The sequence below is a fragment of the Ochlerotatus camptorhynchus genome, unplaced genomic scaffold, assembly GCF_037179485.1.
Source record: "Ochlerotatus camptorhynchus isolate MF236.1 unplaced genomic scaffold, CSIRO-AGI_Acam_v1.1 ptg000216l, whole genome shotgun sequence".
NCBI lineage: Eukaryota > Metazoa > Arthropoda > Insecta > Diptera > Culicidae > Ochlerotatus > Ochlerotatus camptorhynchus.
In genome coordinates, this window is record NW_027040706.1 from 855,876 (window position 1) to 877,658 (window position 21,783).

General features: G+C 38.0%; 1 protein-coding gene across 1 annotated transcript; it reads right to left on the minus strand.

Moving 5' to 3' along the window:
• Positions 1 to 6,073: 6,073 nt before the first annotated feature.
• dmrt93B (doublesex-Mab related 93B) lies at positions 6,074 to 20,774 on the minus strand. Its single transcript, XM_065224801.1, has 4 exons — positions 20,445 to 20,774; positions 7,631 to 7,865; positions 6,310 to 6,518; positions 6,074 to 6,238 (listed from the first exon to the last, which is right to left on the minus strand). Exons 1-4 carry the CDS (start codon positions 20,748 to 20,750, stop codon positions 6,074 to 6,076), a joined length of 915 nt encoding a protein of 304 aa, XP_065080873.1. The 5' UTR covers positions 20,751 to 20,774.
• Between the last annotated feature and the right edge of the window lie 1,009 nt (positions 20,775 to 21,783).

The following is a 21,783-nucleotide window of genomic DNA, read 5'->3' on the forward strand; positions in this document are numbered from 1 at the left end:
GGTGGCTTTCGTAGATAGATTTTAATTTATGCGCAAGAAGCCATTTACAAAATTTACGTTAGCAACCTAGGCCTTTATGAAAAACCACTATCGAAATGCATAATTTGAAACTTCACATTCAGTGTTTGTTTTCGCGCCTTTTGGATTCACTTGTCAATGAATATGGAAAAGCATTTTTGACAGTTGTACCAACAATCAATACGAAACTAACGATTTTAAATTGGCTCACCACTTTAGTAGCCTATTGGTCCCAAGCAAACGATTAACGTACCCTATTCTAGTTGAAATTCTATTACTACACTATGTTTGTTTTGATTCGCTATGAAAGTTTGACAGATAACATCAGGGGTGTGTGGATTCATGCAGAACATGCAGGGGTGAGTTTAATAGCTTGGGACTGCTTGGGACCGTTGTTCTGGTACTGAGTGAGCCAAAAATAATAATGATTTTCTTCGGGACCCAGTGGTCTTAGAGTTACCTCTATGGTTGTACAACTTTTCTTTTGAAAATTTCACTTTTAAAATTACAACTCGGATGTGAAAAAAAACACTTTCAAACCAACCAAATTTATTTCTATTTGAATTTTCTCGTAGTTAAAACTACTAAATATTGGAAACTTTTAATATGAAAACGCATAATTTTTATTGATGCAATATTTGTTGTTTGTGTGTAGTTCATCTGAAAGCTTGAGAGCCTTTTCGTCCGCGTAGCCCCTCCAATTTGCCCAGTAGAGCGCCGACTCTGAGACTCAGTTCAAGGAGTCTCGTGCCGCTGAGTTGTTGTCGGGCAGAACATTGTTTTCAATACTACACAGAAACAAAATCCATTGGCAAAAATACTATATTGATGGTTTAAATTAAATACTTCCACCAATAAATTTGTGCAGAAACGAAATTCATTTAATTTGACTAATTTTTCTATCGAAACTACTATACCGTTTGAGTCAGCATAGTAGTCTTGACAGAATGGTAGTAAATTTGATTATATTTATAGTCAACTATACTGAAATCATGGTAGATTTAACGGTATTAAGCGTAGTTATACTGAAAATAAGTGTTTTCTGCAAAATAGTATTCCTAACTATTATCTTTGTTTCAGTGTATACAAAACAACATCAATTTGATCTTTGTGCAAACAGTTACTAATCTTTCATTTTAGATCAAGTGTTCCACACCCCTGTAGATATCCGCAGAGCAATAGATCTAAATTAATATAATACAGTTGATGTAACAGTTACTGCAATACATTCCTATTATTCTGTGTTCCAATTATGGCACATAGGAATTCCATAGGCCATAATTGAAACACACCATAATAGGAACGTATAACCACAAACGAAGTGACAGACGACTTTCTCCGAAGAAATTAATTAAAATAATGTGGTTCTCTGTAATAGAATTTTAGTCCACCTTGCGCCCTTCACCGCCAGGTTCGCTAGTATTTTTGCTTTGAATTAATTCAAGTTGGTTTTGTGTGCAATGATCTGGCAACCCTCGTTCTCGCTCGCATAGACGTGGTGCTGTTTTCTCACTCATCGAAGGAAATTTTGATTAGAGTGAGAAAGTAAGGAACAATCCGTGCGGGAACCGTGTGCGTTACTGTAGGTGCGGCAGAAAGAATGTTGACAACTCTTTCGTTCTCACGGTGTTCTTACGTATGATCCAACGTTACGTCACACTAGATTATGCATAAGAACGTCGTGATAATGAAAGTGCTAACTTGTTTCCTTCTGCCTCACCACAGCACTTGCGATTCTCCGTCGGTTTCAGGTGCATAGACCTTTTTGACGTTTCATCATCTTTCTCTATCTAGCACACATGGATGAACGGACGGTTTGTTTTCCCACTAATCTGTGTGGGTAGTGAAATCCGGAACATTTTCTCACTTTTGAGCATCAACGTCAACTCGGTTTCGAATCGCATTCCCACTTGAGGTGGCACCGTTGGCAGTAATCCACTGCGCCGTGGGAAAGACCTGACTAGTACTGGAAAATTCACCGTCTAATAGCGAATTTGTTTTTGATTCAGTTCCAACCTGGATCGGGTATCGAGATTGGGTCTGCTTGTTGCCTTTCAAACGTCAGTGTTAACGTTTGTTTTTGTAACCTGGCTCGGGTTGAGGTTCGCACTGGCAATAAGCTCGGGTTCGCACGGGTTGGAACTGGTTCCAACCTGGATAATAAACAAATTCGCTATAAGGAAGGTCACCATTAAAATTAAATCAACCTAATTTTCTTCGCTGTAACGTACTCCGGATCAGACTCGCTGGTGGACCGTTTTCGTGGGACGGTTTTCGACCCGAAAAGCTACAATTTGAACAGATTTTCAAAAGATTTCTGGCAGGCGTCTTGGGACGCACGATCTCCTGTCCCACCGAGGCATCCGTTAGCGTGTCCGTGTCGGAACGGATGAACTCTTTGATCGACTGCAATTCTACCATCGATTTTCGGCACTGCTTTTTTGGTTAAATTCACACGATAGTTGAAATCGAACACGGTCGACGATCCGGCGGAGGATGCTTCGTCTTCATTGTCCGAAGAAGTCAACGATTTGATACGACCGGTTTGGCTCGAAGCAATTTTTCGACGGAAGTTCCTCGAAGTTTTCGACGGAAGTTCCTCGAAGTTTTCGACGGAAGTTCCTCGTGGCAGTGGAATATAAATGCCACGCTGCTGCATCTGCTGACTAAAGTCGTCCTTGTTGTTGCACAAAGGGCACTTGAAAAAGTACCCCGCCGATTGGGCAAACTGTGCCATGCAGCTCCGATGGAACCAGACATTCTGACAGCACGAATCGATTCCAGCTTCCTGTACGGTCCCATCTCATCGTAGCAAATCCCACAGGCTTCGGTCCCAGATTATTTCACCTTACCCACCAGCGCTACGTGCTTATCGCACCACGACTGGAACGTATCCACGTAATGCGACAGGCACTCATTCTGCACCCCACAAAGCGTCTGAAATGAACGGAAGCACTTCTTCGTGCAACACAAAACGTTCGCATACCGTTCCTTGGGGCCCATGCATTAATTTTGTCACGCTAAATCGAAGAGAAATTTACACCCCCCCCCCCCTATCGTGACGTTTTTCCTATACCTAATGCATTGCTTGTCACAAAATCTTAGACCCCCCCCCCCCCCCTAGAGCGTGACATAATATATGCATCAACCCTTGCAGATGTAACACTTTTGTCCTCGCATACGAGCTTCCTCATTTCTGATGTCCGATGTCCTCCTCCATGAATCCGAAGATTCCCTCCTCGTCTTCAGTATAATGACTAGTTTTGCCACGTATAGTAGACCAGTCCAGAATAGTGCATCGTACCGCAATCATGCTCAAACGCTTGACATACAGCATCTCTAGCCGTAATAAATAAAAAAAAAATCAGTTTCATCCGATCCTCCTTCATTCTCACCTCCAGCACGTCGATCGCCTCTTTGATTCGATGGATCTCGGCATGATTTTGGAGTAAATTTTCCTCCTTTAGATCGCCCTCGTCGAGAGCTTCCGGTTCCGCTACGGAGTAACGAATGCATACCGAGGATGGACGCAAAAAAAATTATAATAAAATAACGAAATTACAATGAATTTTACGGTTGAATTTTGGGCACATTAAAAATTTATTATTAAATTATTGGAAAGGAGGAATAATAAATTTCGTTTTTAACGATACAATTATCAATGAAAATTAATTTGATGAGATCAAATTTGTTCGACAAAAATCATTTTTTTTATTTTTAAGATGCTTAGCTTAACAAGCCCCCTTTTTTATTGTACATTTCTCATATACCATGATTTTCGTTGTGATTTTATGGTAGGGGTAAGAGGGGCATAGTGAACAAGTGGGGCATAGTGAGCATCCCATGCCTCAGCTTGGTCTTCCGGCCGTTCGGAACAAATTGGTTGGTGGTAGCCTTATACATTTTATGAATAATCAGCAATGGAAATTTGCCAAAATGTATAAGGGGATTTTTATCAGTGCTGGCATCGGTAGCATTGGTGCTCAGTACGGAAAACCAGATCGACGAAAAACAAATCAAAGGAAAAAAAAAGAAATGAGATTAACAGAACTTTATCTGTACAAGTTCAGAAAAAGTTTCATATTTTTGAATTTCCTGCAGAGTTTTAAACTTTTTTCGAACAGTCCGCAATTCAAAAACCCAGTAAAACATTACTGACTGGATTAATGTGTATATGTTATGTGCAGCTTATCTGCTGTAATATTCAACTACTTTTTTTTTACTGTTTCCCTAATAAAAAACTACCATACATGAACGAAAACCCAAATAATAAAACTATTCAACAAATGGTTTGGATGATACCCCGAACACGTCGTTAAGCAAAATAACCATAACAATTTTATTAGGGTTGGTTTTCAATTTCAGATTGAATTCCAATTTCCCATTTGCATCGACGTAAAAACTTGCCACAGCTTGTTAACCGAGCTTGTGCTGCATAGGTGGAAGAGATTACTCCGTTGAAAACTTCATCTGCATGATAGCTGGAAAGTTTGATAACTGGTACTTGTCGATGACGATGATCTCGTCTAATCAACCAATTCGACAGGGACATCCACTACCCGCACCCGTACCGGAAAATGTTTTGAATGATGAATAAGTAGAGGCTGAGCAGTCGAGGCAGCAAGAGCCAAAAGCGTGACATCAAATCCTATGTCCCGATCGATTCGTACAGAAGTTTCAATGCGCCGCCTGTTCGGAAAGGATTCCCCGTGACATGAGCGAGCGTCACTACGCGAAGCATGCCGGCCATACCTATCGGGTTGATATCGATCCAGTGATCGATCTGTACGACGAAACTACTGCCACGGCGATTGTAATCCGCTCCATGAAAGTGCAGCAGCAAGTGACGATCTACTGCGACAAATGCAACGTGCCTAAGAAATCGGCTTTCAGATTAGTATTCCACCGGTTGGTTTGGCAAACACGACCAGTACTCGCACTGTCTGGTTCTGCAGAATAATAAGAAGAAGCTGGAGCAGACAAAACTGATATCCGGCAGCTTGGGTGGATCCTTCCAGTTCCGCTACGGAGGAGTGAATGTATACCAGCATACCGAGTATGGCCGGGTTCTGTTTGGCGTCCAACAACGATGTCTGTCTTCTCGGTCGCGAATGACTGTGACTTAGGCTTCTAGCACGGACTGAAGAAATCTGTAGCAACAATTGCAACAAGCGCGAGTCATTGACAGCTCAACATCGTTTACTTGTAAGCAAATGTTATCCCGATGTGTTCATCCCTAATCATTTTGGCCTATGGTCTTTCATTATACAAAAGAAGCGATATAATGACATGCTGTTTGACAACAGGATCTCCCTTTCAATTTTCGTTAGAGAAAAAGAGATAACAGGCGGTACCCCCTAGTTTAATCTAGTACATATGAGTAGATAGTGTTGCCGTGAGGTACACTCGAAAATTGAAAATGTAAGTGCGTCAAATCAAATTTCGAGCCGCTCCGTCTGTCACTTCGTTTGTGGTATAACTGGTACACCTACACTTACACCTACTCTAATTAACTTTTTTCTCAGAATTCTAATCAACTTTGTCGAAATCTTCGACAAAGTTGTTCTCAAGTAGTAATCCTAAATTATTTCCGAGATTTGGTGAATTTTGAGCAATATTTGAATGTTTGGCATACAAAATTTAAAATTCTCCCGCATATCCAGATCATAACCAAATTCATTCAAATTTGGCACCGTTGCAACAAATTGAGGACCTCAATACACATCGTAAGATCAAACTAGATCCACCCTAATATCAACGCTTGTCCTCGTAGGAGGAGAGGGGAGTCAAAAATATTTTTTTAGATTTTGCGTCAATATGTTCATCAATATTTTCATCGTCAATATTTGCATCAATATCATTGTCAATACTTTTGCCCGTGTCGTGTCTGCTTATTGATGGACCTCTCTTCAAATCCAGACCAACATTTGAGCCATTTCCCCTGCTGGTGGAAGGAAGGGCATTCGATTTCTTCAAAATAAGAATGTATTTAACTTGGAAAAAAAAATGTATTCCACAGATGAAATTAAAATTATGTCAACAATTTCATAAAGATTTACACAGGATGATGCACACACATAACACAATTGGGTAGAGTACATCTTGGGGCCAAATTTGGAGCAATGTGCCCCATTGGTAACGGAATCGACATTGGAAGCAACCATTTTGGGTAAGCAATAAGTGAAGCATAACTTGGTGGGCTGGGTGGTGTTATTGGAATCTAAAAAATAGACATAAAACAAATTAAATTAATGGTAATCGAAGTGAATATTACAATGCACTGTTATAAACCTGATGGTGAGCAATGAATGATGAGGCTGAGGACACTGGAGGTTTAAATGCGCTGGTTGGTGGACTTTTACTGCACTGTTCGATGGCTTTGAGTAAATCCGAATCACAACGTTTGAGAATCAACTCAAGCACGGATCGCTTTCGATGTGGAAATAGTTGAGATAACATGTCCAGAGCATTTTGTGACACTGCCACATTATTGGTAGCATCTGAAGAGGAAATAATCGGTTAGTTACGAAAAAAGTAACATGGCTGCACAGTAGAGTGATGCAAAATTTGAAATTTTCGCTCCACAATACTTAAACGATTCCAAATCGGATCCTGACTCACCTCTCATATTTTGAACCCATTTGGTGAGAAACTGAGATGGCACAAACCATTTGAAGTTTGTATGGGAATTACTATGGTATTTAAAACCAAGATTTTTGTTCATGTCTATCTAATAATTCACCATATCGGTCTGCTTCAAAAGCAAACAACTGTACTTGTAGGAAATTTTCCCAGCTACAACTTTGCTGAAGACCATGCAAGGATCGAAAGCTATCAATGGTTCAATACGCTGATGTCTTATGATCATGCTCAATCAACTGCTCAGCAGGCAACAATGGTGTTTCTGGAGCATTGAATAGGCCACAAAAAATCAGGGCTACTATGTCGCACTGCAAAATACAGTTTTGTCTACAGAGCAGCTGCTTGATCATGTCATAAGTTTACCAATCTCTGAAATAATTAATAACTTTTTCCTGTCTCGTTTTACATAGAAACGATCTTCGGCAAAGTTGTACACGAAACGAAAATCAATTGTTTAATTCATGTGTTTCACTTATACATTTTTGCCAAAGCATCAGCCTTATACATTCCATAAGACAAACCACATAGGTCCTATTAGAATGCATAAAAGGAATGTGTGACCGCTTATACATTTCATTTGACACATGATCTTTATTAACTTTTTGCAAGGCGTCTGCTTATTAGTTGACTTATACATTTTATGAATAATCAGCAATGGAAATTTGCCAAAAGGAGATTTCTATCCGTGTAGCTGAGAAATAAATAATGTCTATCGAACTGTTTCGCAGCTCAATATGGAAAAAGACTAGAAGGCAATGAACAAAAAGTTGAGATTTCCCATAGTAATTTACATGTAAACTTCAAATGGTTTGTGCCATGTCAGTTTCTTATCAAATGAGTTGTAACTTTGGGAGGCTAATCAGGACCCGATTTGAAATCATTTAAGCACTGTGGAGCGAAAAAGTCAAATTTTGCATCAGTCTACTGCACAGGGTTCCGATGGTTTTGAGCATGGCTTGAAAAAACTCACTTGCAGGTTTACTGCTTTCCGATAAATCGGTTTCCTTTTCACTGCCTGCAGGAGAGGTTGACGATGAAATGTCCATGGACGACGGTGATCCGAGTTGCGGGGAAGCACATGGTTCTGTAACCGTCATACCGTAGATTTTTCCTGGTGGAAGTGTCTCAAGTTGTGTTCCCATTTCTGTTGACGCTAGTCGCAAAGCTATGGCATCTTCGACGGCTTGTTGTCTTTTGAGCGCAACCTATAAGTTGGAACGAAATTAAGAATGTAGATCTGTGGGAATCTGTTATATTAATATACTGAGAGTAAGAAAAGTTACTCTGATGAGGTTATATGAAGGACTTTAATGAGGTAAAATGTTTGATCAATTTCAGAAAACTAATGTTGCGTTATGTTACAACGGTTTGCACTTCTCAACCTACACTACTCAACAATTCTAGACCAACAAATAGAAATGGCCGTAACTCCATTTTGTAAACAAACCTTGTAAAGCCATTTTCTTGCGAACCGTAGTCCGCAAAGGTAAACCAACATAATGTACAGGTAGGGGAAATTCTCCTCTACCCGATTGTGGTTTAAGTTTACGAATCAAGGTTTCGGTTCGCGAGAAAATGGCCTTACAAGGTTTGTTTAAAATATGGAGTTAAGGCCATTTCAATGGTTGGTCTTGAATTAGACTTTTTAATCTAATTTCCGTGCAATAAAGCACAACCTGCATTTACTCTCTTTTAAGAATGGATATGAACAAAAAATGGAATGATTCTAATATAGATAACTTACAAATGTTCCTTTGCAAACATACTGTTGGATTTGATAAAGAGTCACAAATTGTTGAGATATTATAAAAAATCGAACACTGCTTCTTGATTATAGATTCGTTCGTTGATTTTTGCACGTTGAAATCATTGATATCATTGATATTTTCAGCTCGATTGAACGGAAATAAGCCATAACGACTAATTAGCGCTCTACTCTACTCACCTAACCATTTAAGTCACTCAAATCAGCATTTTTTGAGCAATAGTTAATTATAGTTAATTTAACGCACTGCAATAATATTTAGATGTTGCTATTGATTTTTTTCAATTACAATACAAAAACTGTCATAAATCTGTTATAACGTCACGTAGAATGTGTCTATAAGAATAAAAAATAAAACAGAACACGTCAAAGCTGACTTTAGAAACATCAAAATGAGCAATAATCAATCATTTAATTTGAAAGAAAAAGAGTTTAACAATGGCCTAATCTTTGCCACAATGGATAGAAAACACCAAAATGGATTTTCAATACGCCGAAATACCCTAAAACTGAAATGATAAAACTATAGAGGTAATTCTAAGACTAGTAGGTCCCAAGGAAACGTGCTCAACTTTTTGGCTTGGGTCGCAAGCTATAATCGATTCACCCCTCGAAACATATGAAAATCCACTAACCCCTCATTTTATCTGTCAAATTTTCTATCGAATCAAAACAAACATAGTGCAGTACTAGAATTTCGACTAGAATGGAGTCCGTTAATCGATTTGCTTGCGACCAATAGGCTAGTCAAGGTTCAATCCACTAGTAGTGTTGCTATATGGTACACTGAAAAATTGCAAAAGCAGGTTAGTCACTAAAGTTTTCGATCCACTCCGTCTGTCACTTCGTTTGTGGTACTAGAGCTGAGCCAAAAAGTTGAGCACGTTTCTTCGGGACCTTCTGGTCTTAGAGTTACCTCTATGGAACTACTAGTTCTTTCGAATTCATGAGTTAGTTCCCATAAACGTGATCGAGTAAATCGAATTTTCATGAGCGTAATCTCATAGAGGTAACTCTAAGACAAGAAGGTCCCGAAGAAACGAACTCAACTTTTTGGTTCAGCTCTTGTACTATCTTCGGTCCCAAGCTAATCGATGCACTCCTCGAAACATATGAAACTCAACGAACCCCTCATTTTATCTGTCAAACTTTCATAGCGAATCAAAACAAACTTAGTGTAGTACTGGAATTTATACTAGAATGGGGTACGTTAATCGATTTGCTTGGGACCAATAGGCTAGTCAAGTAGTGATTTTATTTGAAATCGTTAGTTTCGAATTGATTGTTGGTAATCTCAAATCCGCCTGGTCAGTGCGAACAAGATCGTAAGAAATTTAAATGTTCAAATTGTGGTGAAAACCACAAGTGTAATTTTTTCCTCTGCTGTTAACAATGATCAGCGTGGAACAAATTCTAGATTCGTACCCGTAGGTACAAACAGCTAACAATTTTCAAATTCATCATCTATACCTGCCAGTGCTGATAAAAATCATTTCTTCTACACTCAAATAAGCTGAAAATTAAGGCAAATTTGAAAGATAAACCAACTTCCTGCATGAATTTGAATTTTGACATGATAACATGTTCTTGACGATGGAAGATTACTGCCTTTTGCAGAATTGATGATAATATCGAGGTTTTAGGCTCTGCGACCGATAATATTCAAAATAATCATTTATGGCTAAATGAATTTGGAAGTATGGTGATGAAGCAACTTTCCAGGACAAGCAAAAATCTGGACGTAAACCGAACCCTGTTGACCGAAATCTTGATCGGAAAATCGTGCAAGCTTTCACTCGCAAGAAAAGCGCTTCGGTTCGAGACGTGGCAAAAAAAGTGGGATCCTCGAAGAGTAACGTCCAGCGGGTCAAGGCAAGAATGGGTCTAAAGCCGTATGAGAAGCAGAAGAAGCCAAAGCGGAGTAAAAAACAAGCTGCATCCGTCAAACCGAGGGCTCGAAAGTTATACGACCAATTGCTGTGCGGAAAATCGGTGTGCGTAATTATGGACGATGAATCATACGTTAAATTTGATTACAAAACTCTTCCAACACCGTTCGTGATGGCCGAAGTGTTGACGACGCGGATAAGTCGATTTTTACCGAAAAATTCGGTAAAAAGGCTATTGTTTGGCAAGCCATTTGTTAGTGTGGTATGCTTTCCAAACCGTTTGTGACAACGGAGACAATGACACCCGATGTTTACGTACGTGAGTGTTTAATCAAGCCTCTGTTACCCATCATCCGCAAACACGACGCCTCAGTACTGTTTTCGCCGGATTTTGCGTCGGTTCATTACTCCAAGGGCACGATAGCCTGGTATAAAGCCAACAAGGTACAATTCGTACCCGGATATAACTCTGCCAAACTGTCCCTAAGCTAGGCCAATCGTAACTTTTTGGGCCCTGATCAAAGCATATTTGCGGAAATATGTAAAGGCAGCGGATTCCGTTACAATGTTTGCGAAAGACTGAGAGAAAGTATCCAAAATTGTTATAAAGGCATCGTGCTGAAGCTAATGAGAAGCGTGAGATCAAAAATCCACTCCTTGGCTGACTGATCGAATTTGCTGTAAACAGAGTTACATTATCGTTTTTTTTTATATTAATCGTGCTTAGACATTCTGGGACACCCTATAAGACTTCTTGTTGTAGGATTCCTTCCCTGTATTGGTGTCGGCTCCTAGCACCGACCAGCTCAACTGTCTGGTTGTAAATGACGGTAGAAGCGATTTGGCAGCCTTCGTTTCCTCTCATTCCAGCGTTAAGCGAACCCCACACGTATCAATATATTGACGCGAAGGGGAATTAGTGACAATAATATTGATAATAAGAATATAGAAAGTTGTCCATACCCATGTATTGACGTCAATATAGAATGTATTGACAATAAGATTATTGTCAATAAAAGCAGTCATGTAGGGTTCACTTAACTCCGAGCTCCGAGTTTCCGAAATGGAAACCGTCGTTTGAGCATGCGCAGTGCGAGTTCGATTTTTGCATGGGCTGGACAGTGATGACCGTGCGAGAGAATATAGATTCTTGCCTTGCACCCGCTCTTCTGATTGATTCACGAAATATTCCTATTTTTTCGTTAAATTTCTTAATTGTTTAACTATTTCCGCTTCGTTTAATTGAAAAAATGTGATAAACGAAAAGTTGCGGTGTGGCTTCTTCAATACTTCTCTGGCTGGAGCGCTTTTGGTAGCAAGCAAGCTGCTTGCGGGGAGCCTTTCCACCGGTCCGCATTTTGTCTATGTGGAGCTGCTTCGTGATGAACGATATGAACACGTCCGAATTTCGAATGGAAATGCGACTTTGGCTTGATTCGTTTAGTACCATCTATGTGATGTCTCTGTCAGAAAAGACACCTTGTGGTCTAAGCAAATGTATGGGAAATGTTGATGCTACAAATTTTAATTAAATTTCTTAGTTGTTTAACTATTTTCACTATTTGTACTATAAGCCACAAAATTGCTAGATAACTACCCCATCGAATGGCATATTGCATGACATATTTCACATTAATGCTTTGGAGAAATATATGTTTGAAAACACCCCTTATTTTCGTTACTCATTTTCAATTTCTTAATTAGAGCCCCAGTGTAGTAAAGAAAGACGTAGTCCTACGTCAAAACATTGTACATTGCAATTTTTTTCAATCATACACGAAGAAAGAATAGAGTCCATTCAAACGCAGTCTCTATTGTATGTACTCCGCAATTAAAGTTGGATAGTATTTCCACAGACAAACAGACATAACTCTCGCAAGTTATTCATCGAACAAGCATTTAACGGTCAATTTAAAAGTATCGTAGTTGGTAGTACCGCCACCTGTGGCGCGCATAGTCAATTCCCTTGCGTTTGACGTTTACAGACTACCGCCATCTGTTCAGCGTACTACCCACCACAGTGTACTCAACAGATGGCGGTAATGTTTTAGCGACGATGTTTTACAGCGAGACATATTCAATGTGTTATGTCTGTTTGTCTGTGGTATTTCCTTTGCCATCTTACACAGCTCGATGTATGCTCATAAATATCCAAACATTAGAAGAGCGTCGTGAATTAGCTATGATTTCATTCGTAAACGATATCGTATCACATCGCATTGATTCAATAGAACTTTTGCCATCCTAAAATGAGTATACATCATCTAAGCATTTACGAAATAGAAATATATTTGCTACAAACTGCCATCGTACGAATTATGCCAAATTTTGACCCTTGGACCAAGTGATGGACACATACAATAAGCACTGTGATAAGATTTACTTTACAATGACAAAAACCAAATTAAAGTTACTAAGTATCTCAACCATAAAAAAATCAATTTTTGTTCGAAAAAAGTTCACATAATTACAATAAATTTTATTGTTTTTATATTGTTGAACATTTTGAAAACATAGAAGGTATTGTACACCTATTGTGTTGACATTAAGATCATTTGACCAATAAAATACAATTACAGTATGGTAAATTGTTAATAACAAAATATATTGCATTTTATTGTTATTTTATAGTGATTTATATGAGGGTTATTATTCTTTTTATAAAGTCACTTTGCCACTCTTGGCTTTTTGTTTTTTCCTTGATTTTTTTTTTTTTTCCTTTGGTTTGTTTTTTCGTCGATCTTGTTTTCCGTGCTGAGCACCAATGCTACCGACGTGCCAGGAAGGCAGCTCCCACACCTGGACCCTACCTATCGACCCATCAACTCATGAACCGGGGACCAACGGCTTTACTTCCCATCCGAAGGAAGGCGTGATCAGAGATGTTATGCCTCAGAACATCCCGGCGTCGCCGACTGAAATTGAACCCAGGCCTGCTGAGGTGAGAGGCAATTACGCTTATCACTACACCACCGGCGCCGCTGACACTCTTGGCTCGTTCGTGACTTGTCTGGGGATGAATTTTAACTCGTGAATTTGGCCTTAGAGGTATGGATGTAAAGCACAACGCCGGGTTAATCTAATATTGTTGAAAAATGGATGAATTCTACTCAAGCATTCGGCCAAATAGCCAGACACCTTTCACAGGATTTGTTTTGAATTTCTTCAGGAATCTCTTTAGAATCATACTCGAAATTACGCAGAATTTTCATTTCATTGGTTCAATAGAATAGTTATTTAAAAGCTTTCTCATTCCATGAGGGGGTGCATTGCTAATTATACAACGGTCAATATGTTGGTACTTCAATTTCATATTCGGGGAGATTCAGAAAACACTTTTTTATTGATGTTGAACCTGACAAAAATATCAAGCTTGTAGAATTTATCGGGATTCACGGGTGCGGTGCTACATAATTGAGATAACTGGAATTTTTAAAAAGATAAACAAAGTTTATATTATTGCAAGACTTTGAAATTTTTGAGAGGTAACATAAAAAAAAATCAATATTAAGATATAGATAAGAAGGAACGAAAAAATCGCAAACTACTAACTAATTTCAAGATTCCCAGAAAAAAATATAATAAACTTCAAAACTGAACTAATTTCAAGATTTGGATTTTATTTTAAATTTTCCGTTTTAGAGATTTGTATAGATTTTTCTCCTTTACTTTACTTAAACCTTTGGCTTGTTTTAGTTTGGTTGGTTCCAATTCTACATATTGTAGTTTCATTTTTATACCTGTGATCTTGGCATTCTTACCTAGGGGATGAGTACTTTAGGGGGTTAGATTTTGTTAATCCTTAAGTAATTCCCACTGATAAAGGCTGCGCATTGTAGTCGAAATACGTATCCGTCATATATACCAAAATTAATAAAGTGGATTTAAATGGATGATAACCTTTTTCACTGTTTTATAATAAAATTCAATCAGACTAATTTGAAGATTTTTGGCCTTGGTAATTTTTATAGCCTTCATAACATAAGCTTCTTGTTAACAAGCTTTTTTAATTTGATTTTTGCCCAGATAACGATTTAGATTGTCTCAAATATTGTTTAATGTGAGCTTGCTAGCAATAAGTTTAAAAAATTTTTGTTCAACGACTTTTGTCAATTAGTTTTAAAAATTTCAAAAGTTTGCATTTGTCGTAAGTTTTTTTTTAATATAGAAAATAAAGAATATATACTAAAAAATAACTAAAAACCGCATAGTGTTTATTTTTTACAAGAAAGACTTTACTTTTTCTACAACTTTGTCTAACACGTAATTTTAATCAGAAGTCAATTTTTTGTGCTCAGTTTATAGAAAAATAACAAAAACGCCATTTTGAAAAAAAAAATCTGGACCTTGGCCGATTTATTGTAAAAATGTGAATGGTTGCCCATAACACACAATTATACAAAGTTTTATGCAAATCGGAAAAGGTCAAGTTTTTCCAATTTGTCACTCGGCGTGGAACATATCATTCGATCAGTTTAAAATTATGTTTATTGCCACTCGAACCATGCCATGGAACAATATTTTCATATTTTTTCTACTAGAACCTCGAGAGAATAGAGTCTTATTAATTTCATACACTGAATTATTCTTCTTGATGAAAACATTAATTTTAAGATGCATTTAATCATATTTTATGGGTGTGCAATAATTAGATACGATGTGTGCAATAATAAAATTTCTATGCAAATGATGCGTGCAACAATTGGACGCATTCAAAAAAGTTATTAAACAGAAAGCTTTTATGAATATATACTCCTTATTAGCTCTGGAAAGGGTTCATTAATCACATTGAAAGATTTACTGAGGAATTTCTACTTCAAAAACGTTGTCAACCTCGTAAAACCACGAAATAACAAAAAGCACTTGCTTAACTGTGCAACAATTGGCAAATTACCCTATACTTCGAAAACGTGGAAAAACATGCTTTTTACCGATCCTTCGGGTGAGAGCTTTCCTTATTAATTTAAATTGATTGGTAATTATGTTTCCACACAAACTTTACCATATACTCTATATTGCCGAATCGAGCTTCCTAACTATACACCATTTCCTACTAACACAAATTTCCTTCTCCCGTGAAATCTATGAAGGTATTTAGTATGGATTCCTTATAAGAAGGTAAGTATATGTTGGACTAACTTTTCTTGCCATCCCTTGCAATTGTGAGGACGTGGCAAGGTGTATAATGCGAGGCTTGTTTTGCTAATTTTGATGTGTGGGGAAAACACTAATCTCATGTGCTTTTTCGTGACAACACACGATATTTTCTGCAAAATGTATCAGCTGACATCAAATAGCCACTCACGATTTGTATAATCGCATATGCTATGCTTCGCTTCAATTAAATCTCTCAATTTAGGGACTAAGATTTTTTACCTTACATAACATTTTTAAGTTTTGAAAATTTATTTTCTTACTAAATTAGGTGGAGTATTCCTTCCTCGAGCAAAGTCGGTTAGCAAAATGAAAGCAAATTTATATTAAAGTTTGCAGTTCCTATCATAATGACAACTCATTTTGATTTCAATTGTCACGAAATTAGTCTGATATCATATTGTGCATTCATTATGCAGTCAAGACTTATTAAATGAAAGCAACTTAACTTGAAGTTCTGCTGTTAACGTCTTGTTTAAAATTTAATTTAAGCTCATCTGTCGTTGAACTAGCGCCTATTGTTTATTTGTTTTGTTTAACACATTTTAGATCATTCGTTATTTGCCCGGGATGAGTCTTTCAGCATGAGAAGCATAGATGCTTATGATTTACGCCAGGCCCGTATTCAGTTAAACACTATGAATGCAAAATCAGAAATCAGATTGATTTCATTGAAAGCACGATTAGTTGTCCGTTTGATTCAACAGTGTAAAAGTTTGCTCTCATTTTTGCTGTGTAAACCGCTAAGTCAACCAAAATGAGATCAACTCTATAGTCTCTATTATGATGTAACTTATTTTGAATACTCCAGTTGATCCTATAGGATCAACTGGAGTATTCAAAATAAGTTACATCATAATAGCAAATTTTGATTTCAATTTGATTTCCAGCTTTGCTCGGGTCTCGCCTCTTCGCCTTTGAACATTGTATAAAAGCATTATTATAGAACTAGATATCTTCCAAAAGTTCTCTAAAATTTCTCCTGAAAGCTGAAAATCCACTAATTATCTATCTAAAGGCCTTTGATCTAAGGGGCCTTCCTTAGCTCAGTGGGTAAAGGCACAGCTATAGAGCAAGACCATGCTGGAGGTGGCCGGGTTCGATTTGCCGGTCTAGGAGTTTTTTGGATTAAACATTTTCTCGACTCGGTATACCGTATGACTGTACTATGATTGTAATAAAGCCAATGAAGAAGAAACTTTGAAACCTCCCTAAAAATGTTCAAGTTCTAAAAAGATTTTTCCAACTTCTCCTAAAATATTTTTGAATATAACCTAGAAACCCTTAAAATTTCGTTTAAGCAGTTCTCCTGATTAAAGAAGCTAAATGTGATCCTGCAAAAATCCTTGGAATATTTAAGAGATACTTTAAATATCAATTCTCGATGATATAATGCGCTTCGAGTAGGAACGCAGTAGGCTCTGTACGCGAACGATTGGTTTTGTTTTCGCTGTCGCTGATTACGTCTGTTTTCGCATATTTTTGAATTGCACTAAGCCAAAATAATATCCGTTTTCGCGTGGGGATAAGTGTAATTTAAGATCTATCACGTTTTAAGAAGTCTTTTTTTCGTTTCTTGTTGCTGGCGTTCTGCTGCAAAAAGTTCTGTGCAATTGAAAAACTTCTCGTGTGGTTCAAAATGTTGTGTTCGTTTGAGAAAAAAAAAACTTGGTCTAAATTACCGCGAGTGAACAAATCGGTTTAATTTATTATCTTATTTACTATCAAGACTTTCAGTCGTGTGCTGGTTCGGTTCTTTGAACAGACCGGTGCTCTTTCGGCCTATATCCATATACTACTAAATACGTGCCAGATTTCGAAACTTCACGTTCCGAAATCTGGCTGTGTGTTTGCGGTACCATTATCCATATGATAACAGTACTGTTTACATGCGGGGCATATTGTATGTGAAATTGACCTCGGAATGGACGTGAATAACCAGGCATTCTAAAATGGGTTGCTGAAGCTGCAGTAGAGCTATCACCTTATAACTCCCGGGCTAAACATGCTTTCCATTATCACAGCAAGGATTGTTATAGAGATTTTCATGTCCGGTTGTATTGGTGCGATATGTGAGAGCGTGTTAGTGAACATCCGAGGAAAATACACAACAAATAGCTGTCAAGTTCTTTTTGACAAATCTCGTTTCATACATGGAAAATGATAAATACCCTTTTTTTCTTTATTATAAAGATTTTTAGCCGAAGGCTAGTTTATTTCTACGATAATAAACAACTTTACACGGCGATGCACCCGCTAGTTTGTGTGCGTTAAGCTTCACTTATGGTGTAAACGTGACTGCCTCTCACTCTACACGGTAACAGCAAAATACCCAATAATGACTACAAAGTAAGCATTTTCGAGGGAGACTGGGACTACTCATTAAATGAGTAAAAATATTACCCATTTATGAGTATTTGTTACTAAAAAATGAATACTTACTACTTGTTTTTGTAGTTGTAATTACTCATAAATGGGTAAAATTTTACTCATTTAATGGGTAGTCCCAGTTTCCCTCGAAAATGCTTACTTTGTAGTCATTATTGGGTATTTTGCGGTTACCGTGTAAAGGACCTGGGTTAGATCCCAGTCGGCGCCGTCAGTATTTTCTGAGGCATAAAGAGATAGTTGACACCGTCTTCAACCAGAGGTTGTACAGACTGAATACTTAACACTAGACAATGGACAACACACAACACCCAGTAGACCAGTAGGGAAATTTTCGGGTTGCGAAAAGTTCCACCGGCTGGAGCGGGAATCGAACCCTCACTTCGTGGCACTCACAATACGCCTGAACGACGGGTGACGCCGCTAACCGCACGACCACGAAGTTCTAAAATCTCTGATCACGGAAGTAAAGCCGTTGATCCCTGGTCCATGAGCTGATGTGTCGATAGGTAGGGTCCAGATGTGGGAACTGCCTCCCCGCATAAACGCGAACCATAACTTAACCTTACCGAAAATGGTTAAAAATTGTTTATAATCCCTGCTTTAACTGAAATGGTTATGGAACATTACATGAACGTTTGTGTGATAAAGTTTTAACCTTATGTATTATGGTTCTTTGGAAGTGAACCTTACAAATAATGGGTTGTTAAGAACCATTACCGTTCAAAAAAGTTGTTTGTTTTTGGAGAGAGGACTATATTAGAACCATTTTACTTATGGTTTGAGAACTTTAATGGTAATGGTTATGTTAGTCGGTAAGACCCATTAATGGTTTTGTATTATCGGTCAACTTTACGGGGAATATATCGCAAATTGGTAATCAGTTATTTACAGGCAACCAATTCGCGATATTTTCCACATAAAGTTAACGGATGTTGCAAAACCATCCATGAACCTTACCGACTACCATAACCATTACCATTAAAGTTCTCAAGTCATCAATAAAATGGTTCCAATATAATTCCTTTCCCAAAAATGTATGGAGAAAACAAGAATTTGGAATGGTAATGGTTCTTAACAACCTATTATTTGTAAGGTTCATTTCCAAAAAATCATAAGGTTAAAACTCTATCACACAAAAGTTCATGTAAAGTTCCATAACCATTTCAGTTAAAGTTTAGCAGGGATTATAAACAAATCTTTAACCATTTTTGGTAAGGTCAAGTATTGGTTCGCATTTATGCGGGCTCCCTGGCGTCGGTAGCATTGGCACTCAGTATAGAAAACAAATCAGGGGGAAAAATAATACCACTGCCGGCCAGTGGGGGTTAGATTCAACACACACACACACACAATTCCACGATGATTTAATGTCATGTTACATCCCTAAACCTAAGATCACTGGCCGCTAAGAGTACTATGCAACACAAACATAATTCCTAGAAGCGGCCTGGTGTTCATCTCAACTCATGAGTGAAACCTACACGATTGATTTTATTGATAATAATCGTATTGTCAATACATTCTATATTGACGTCAATACATCACTATTGACAATATTTCTGTATTCACATCATCAATATTATTGTCAATCATTCCCTTTTGAATCAATATATTGATAGGTGTGGGGTTGGTTATAGGATAAAAATTGGAATTCAAGCCAGAGGCATGGTAATACGTGTCTACAAAACATGGTGGACATTGAATTTGTATACTCATATGGACGATTGATTAAGAGATTTTTCGGTGACTAACAGTTGCTTGTGGGATTTTCCCATATTAGTAAAGAGCTACAGAAGCTTCGTAGACGCGAATAAACATAACGGAAGCAACACCGGCAGCACACTTAAGATGTTGTAAGTAGATTATGACTGAAATAAGATACATAAAAGTAAACAAATTTGTTCTATTACAAATGTAAGAGCAGTTGGCTACAGAAAACACAAATGTTAAGGCAATACAGTCTATTGACCACTATACACATTAGTGACTTCAATGACCATTTTTCTCAAAAATAGTGACTTCAGTGGTTTTTTATGAGTTTCAGAATCTTGGAGGTTTTTTTCTGCAATAATAAATTTGTTTGTATGTCCCCGATCTCGAAATGCTTTTCCTGAACTGATTTTATTTTGTAAATTCAAGGATTAAAAACAACGATTCAAAATCTAAGATCAAACCAATATTTGGGTTTCAAGACCAAAGCAACCCAATGACATTCGATCGAATGGCCTTCGAAAACTTGTTATGCTACTTTTCGACACACTTTAAAATAACATAACGGCCTAATTATCCTAACTAAACTATCAGTGCCTAACATTATGCAACTTAAGCCAGATTTCGTAGTTCAGAGAAATTGAAATAAAAAAGTAATTATGAGATATAGAACATTTGGATTGATGCTGGAACATTTTTAAGAAATTAAAACTAAAAAAAAAAAAGTTGCTGAGCTAAAAGAAGGCAGGGAAGCCCTCCTGCCCTTCTCTGGCTACACCACTATCACCACGGAGATTATTATAGTAACTTCAACATTTCTAATGATATAGAGTCCAGCTATCTTACTTATATGTTGAATTGAAGTTAGTGCTAACCTGAGCTGCCATGATTTTCTGTCTCGATAGAATCAGTTCACACTTTGGACACCTGCAGTTCCTGTAGGTGCAGTGTTTCTTATGACCTCTTAATCCTGATATCACACCGTGATTTCGACATCGCGCACATTTTGGTATCCTCGAGGTTTGAGCACTGCAAAATCCACCAGATTTGGCAACGGAACTGGAACTCACAACACTAGATTTTGCTGTTGCACTGAGATTTCCTTCTCCGACACCTCCGCCACTGTCAGCGCGCTTCCGACCACCGTCGTTACACTTGAGTAAACTGCTAACGGACAACATTCTGGCACCGGACCACACGTTTGACTTCCGAAACCGTTCGACGGTAAATTGCTACTGAATGGCGAACAAAACATCCGAGCTCGGTATCTCGGTTTGGCAGAGCGCTCGGAAAATCCATCTTCGTAGCATCCCTAAAATAAATATCCATTTTCCTTGGTTTGTACCAATATTGACATCTGTATTTTGTTGCACATGTTTCATCTCGCTGGTCGGTCGGTCGGACGGAATACACAGCATAATGGAAAATGTATTTGGAGGCGAGGAGTTTCATTATGTGTAGAGTAAAACAAAGACAAAAAATGTACTGAAACAAGAATGGATACAGCGGTTGTAGTCAACCATATGAATTAGGTTCAATCTGTTTGAAAAAATTCTAAAAACGTTATTACAAAACTTTTCCATATGTCATTGCCAACATTGTAGTTCTTGTTGACATTTGTTTTTTTTTTCATTTAGTTCAATCCCAAATACACGTAGTGTTTCTCCCGATTCTATGATCTACTTTGTATACATACAGATTTTTTCCTTAATTTGTTTTCCGTCGATATTGGTTTCCGTGCTGAGCACCAATGCTATCGACGCCAGGAAGGCAGTTCGGACACCTGGACCCTACCTATCGACCCATCAACTCATGGACCGGGGACCAACCGCTTTACTTCCCTTCCAAAGGAAGGCGTGATCAGAGATTTTATGCCTCAGAACATCCCGGCGGCGCCAACTGGGATTGAACCCAGACCTGCTGGTGTGAGAGGTAATCACGCTTACTACTACACCACCGGCGCCGCTAGATTCTGTTATTAAAATAGGCATGACATTTTTTGTCGATAAATATGTTATATGAGCTAAAGTGTGAACAAGGCATAAAATTCAATCGCCATTTGTTGACCACACTGCTCCTATTCGACAGATCCTCAGGGAGTCGAACCCACCGCCTTCAGCATGATATGCTCCATCTCTCCTGACTTTAGTCTAAGAAAGGCCAATAAAACGTCATAATGATGCCGATTTTTTAATTTTTTAACGTACTTACTTT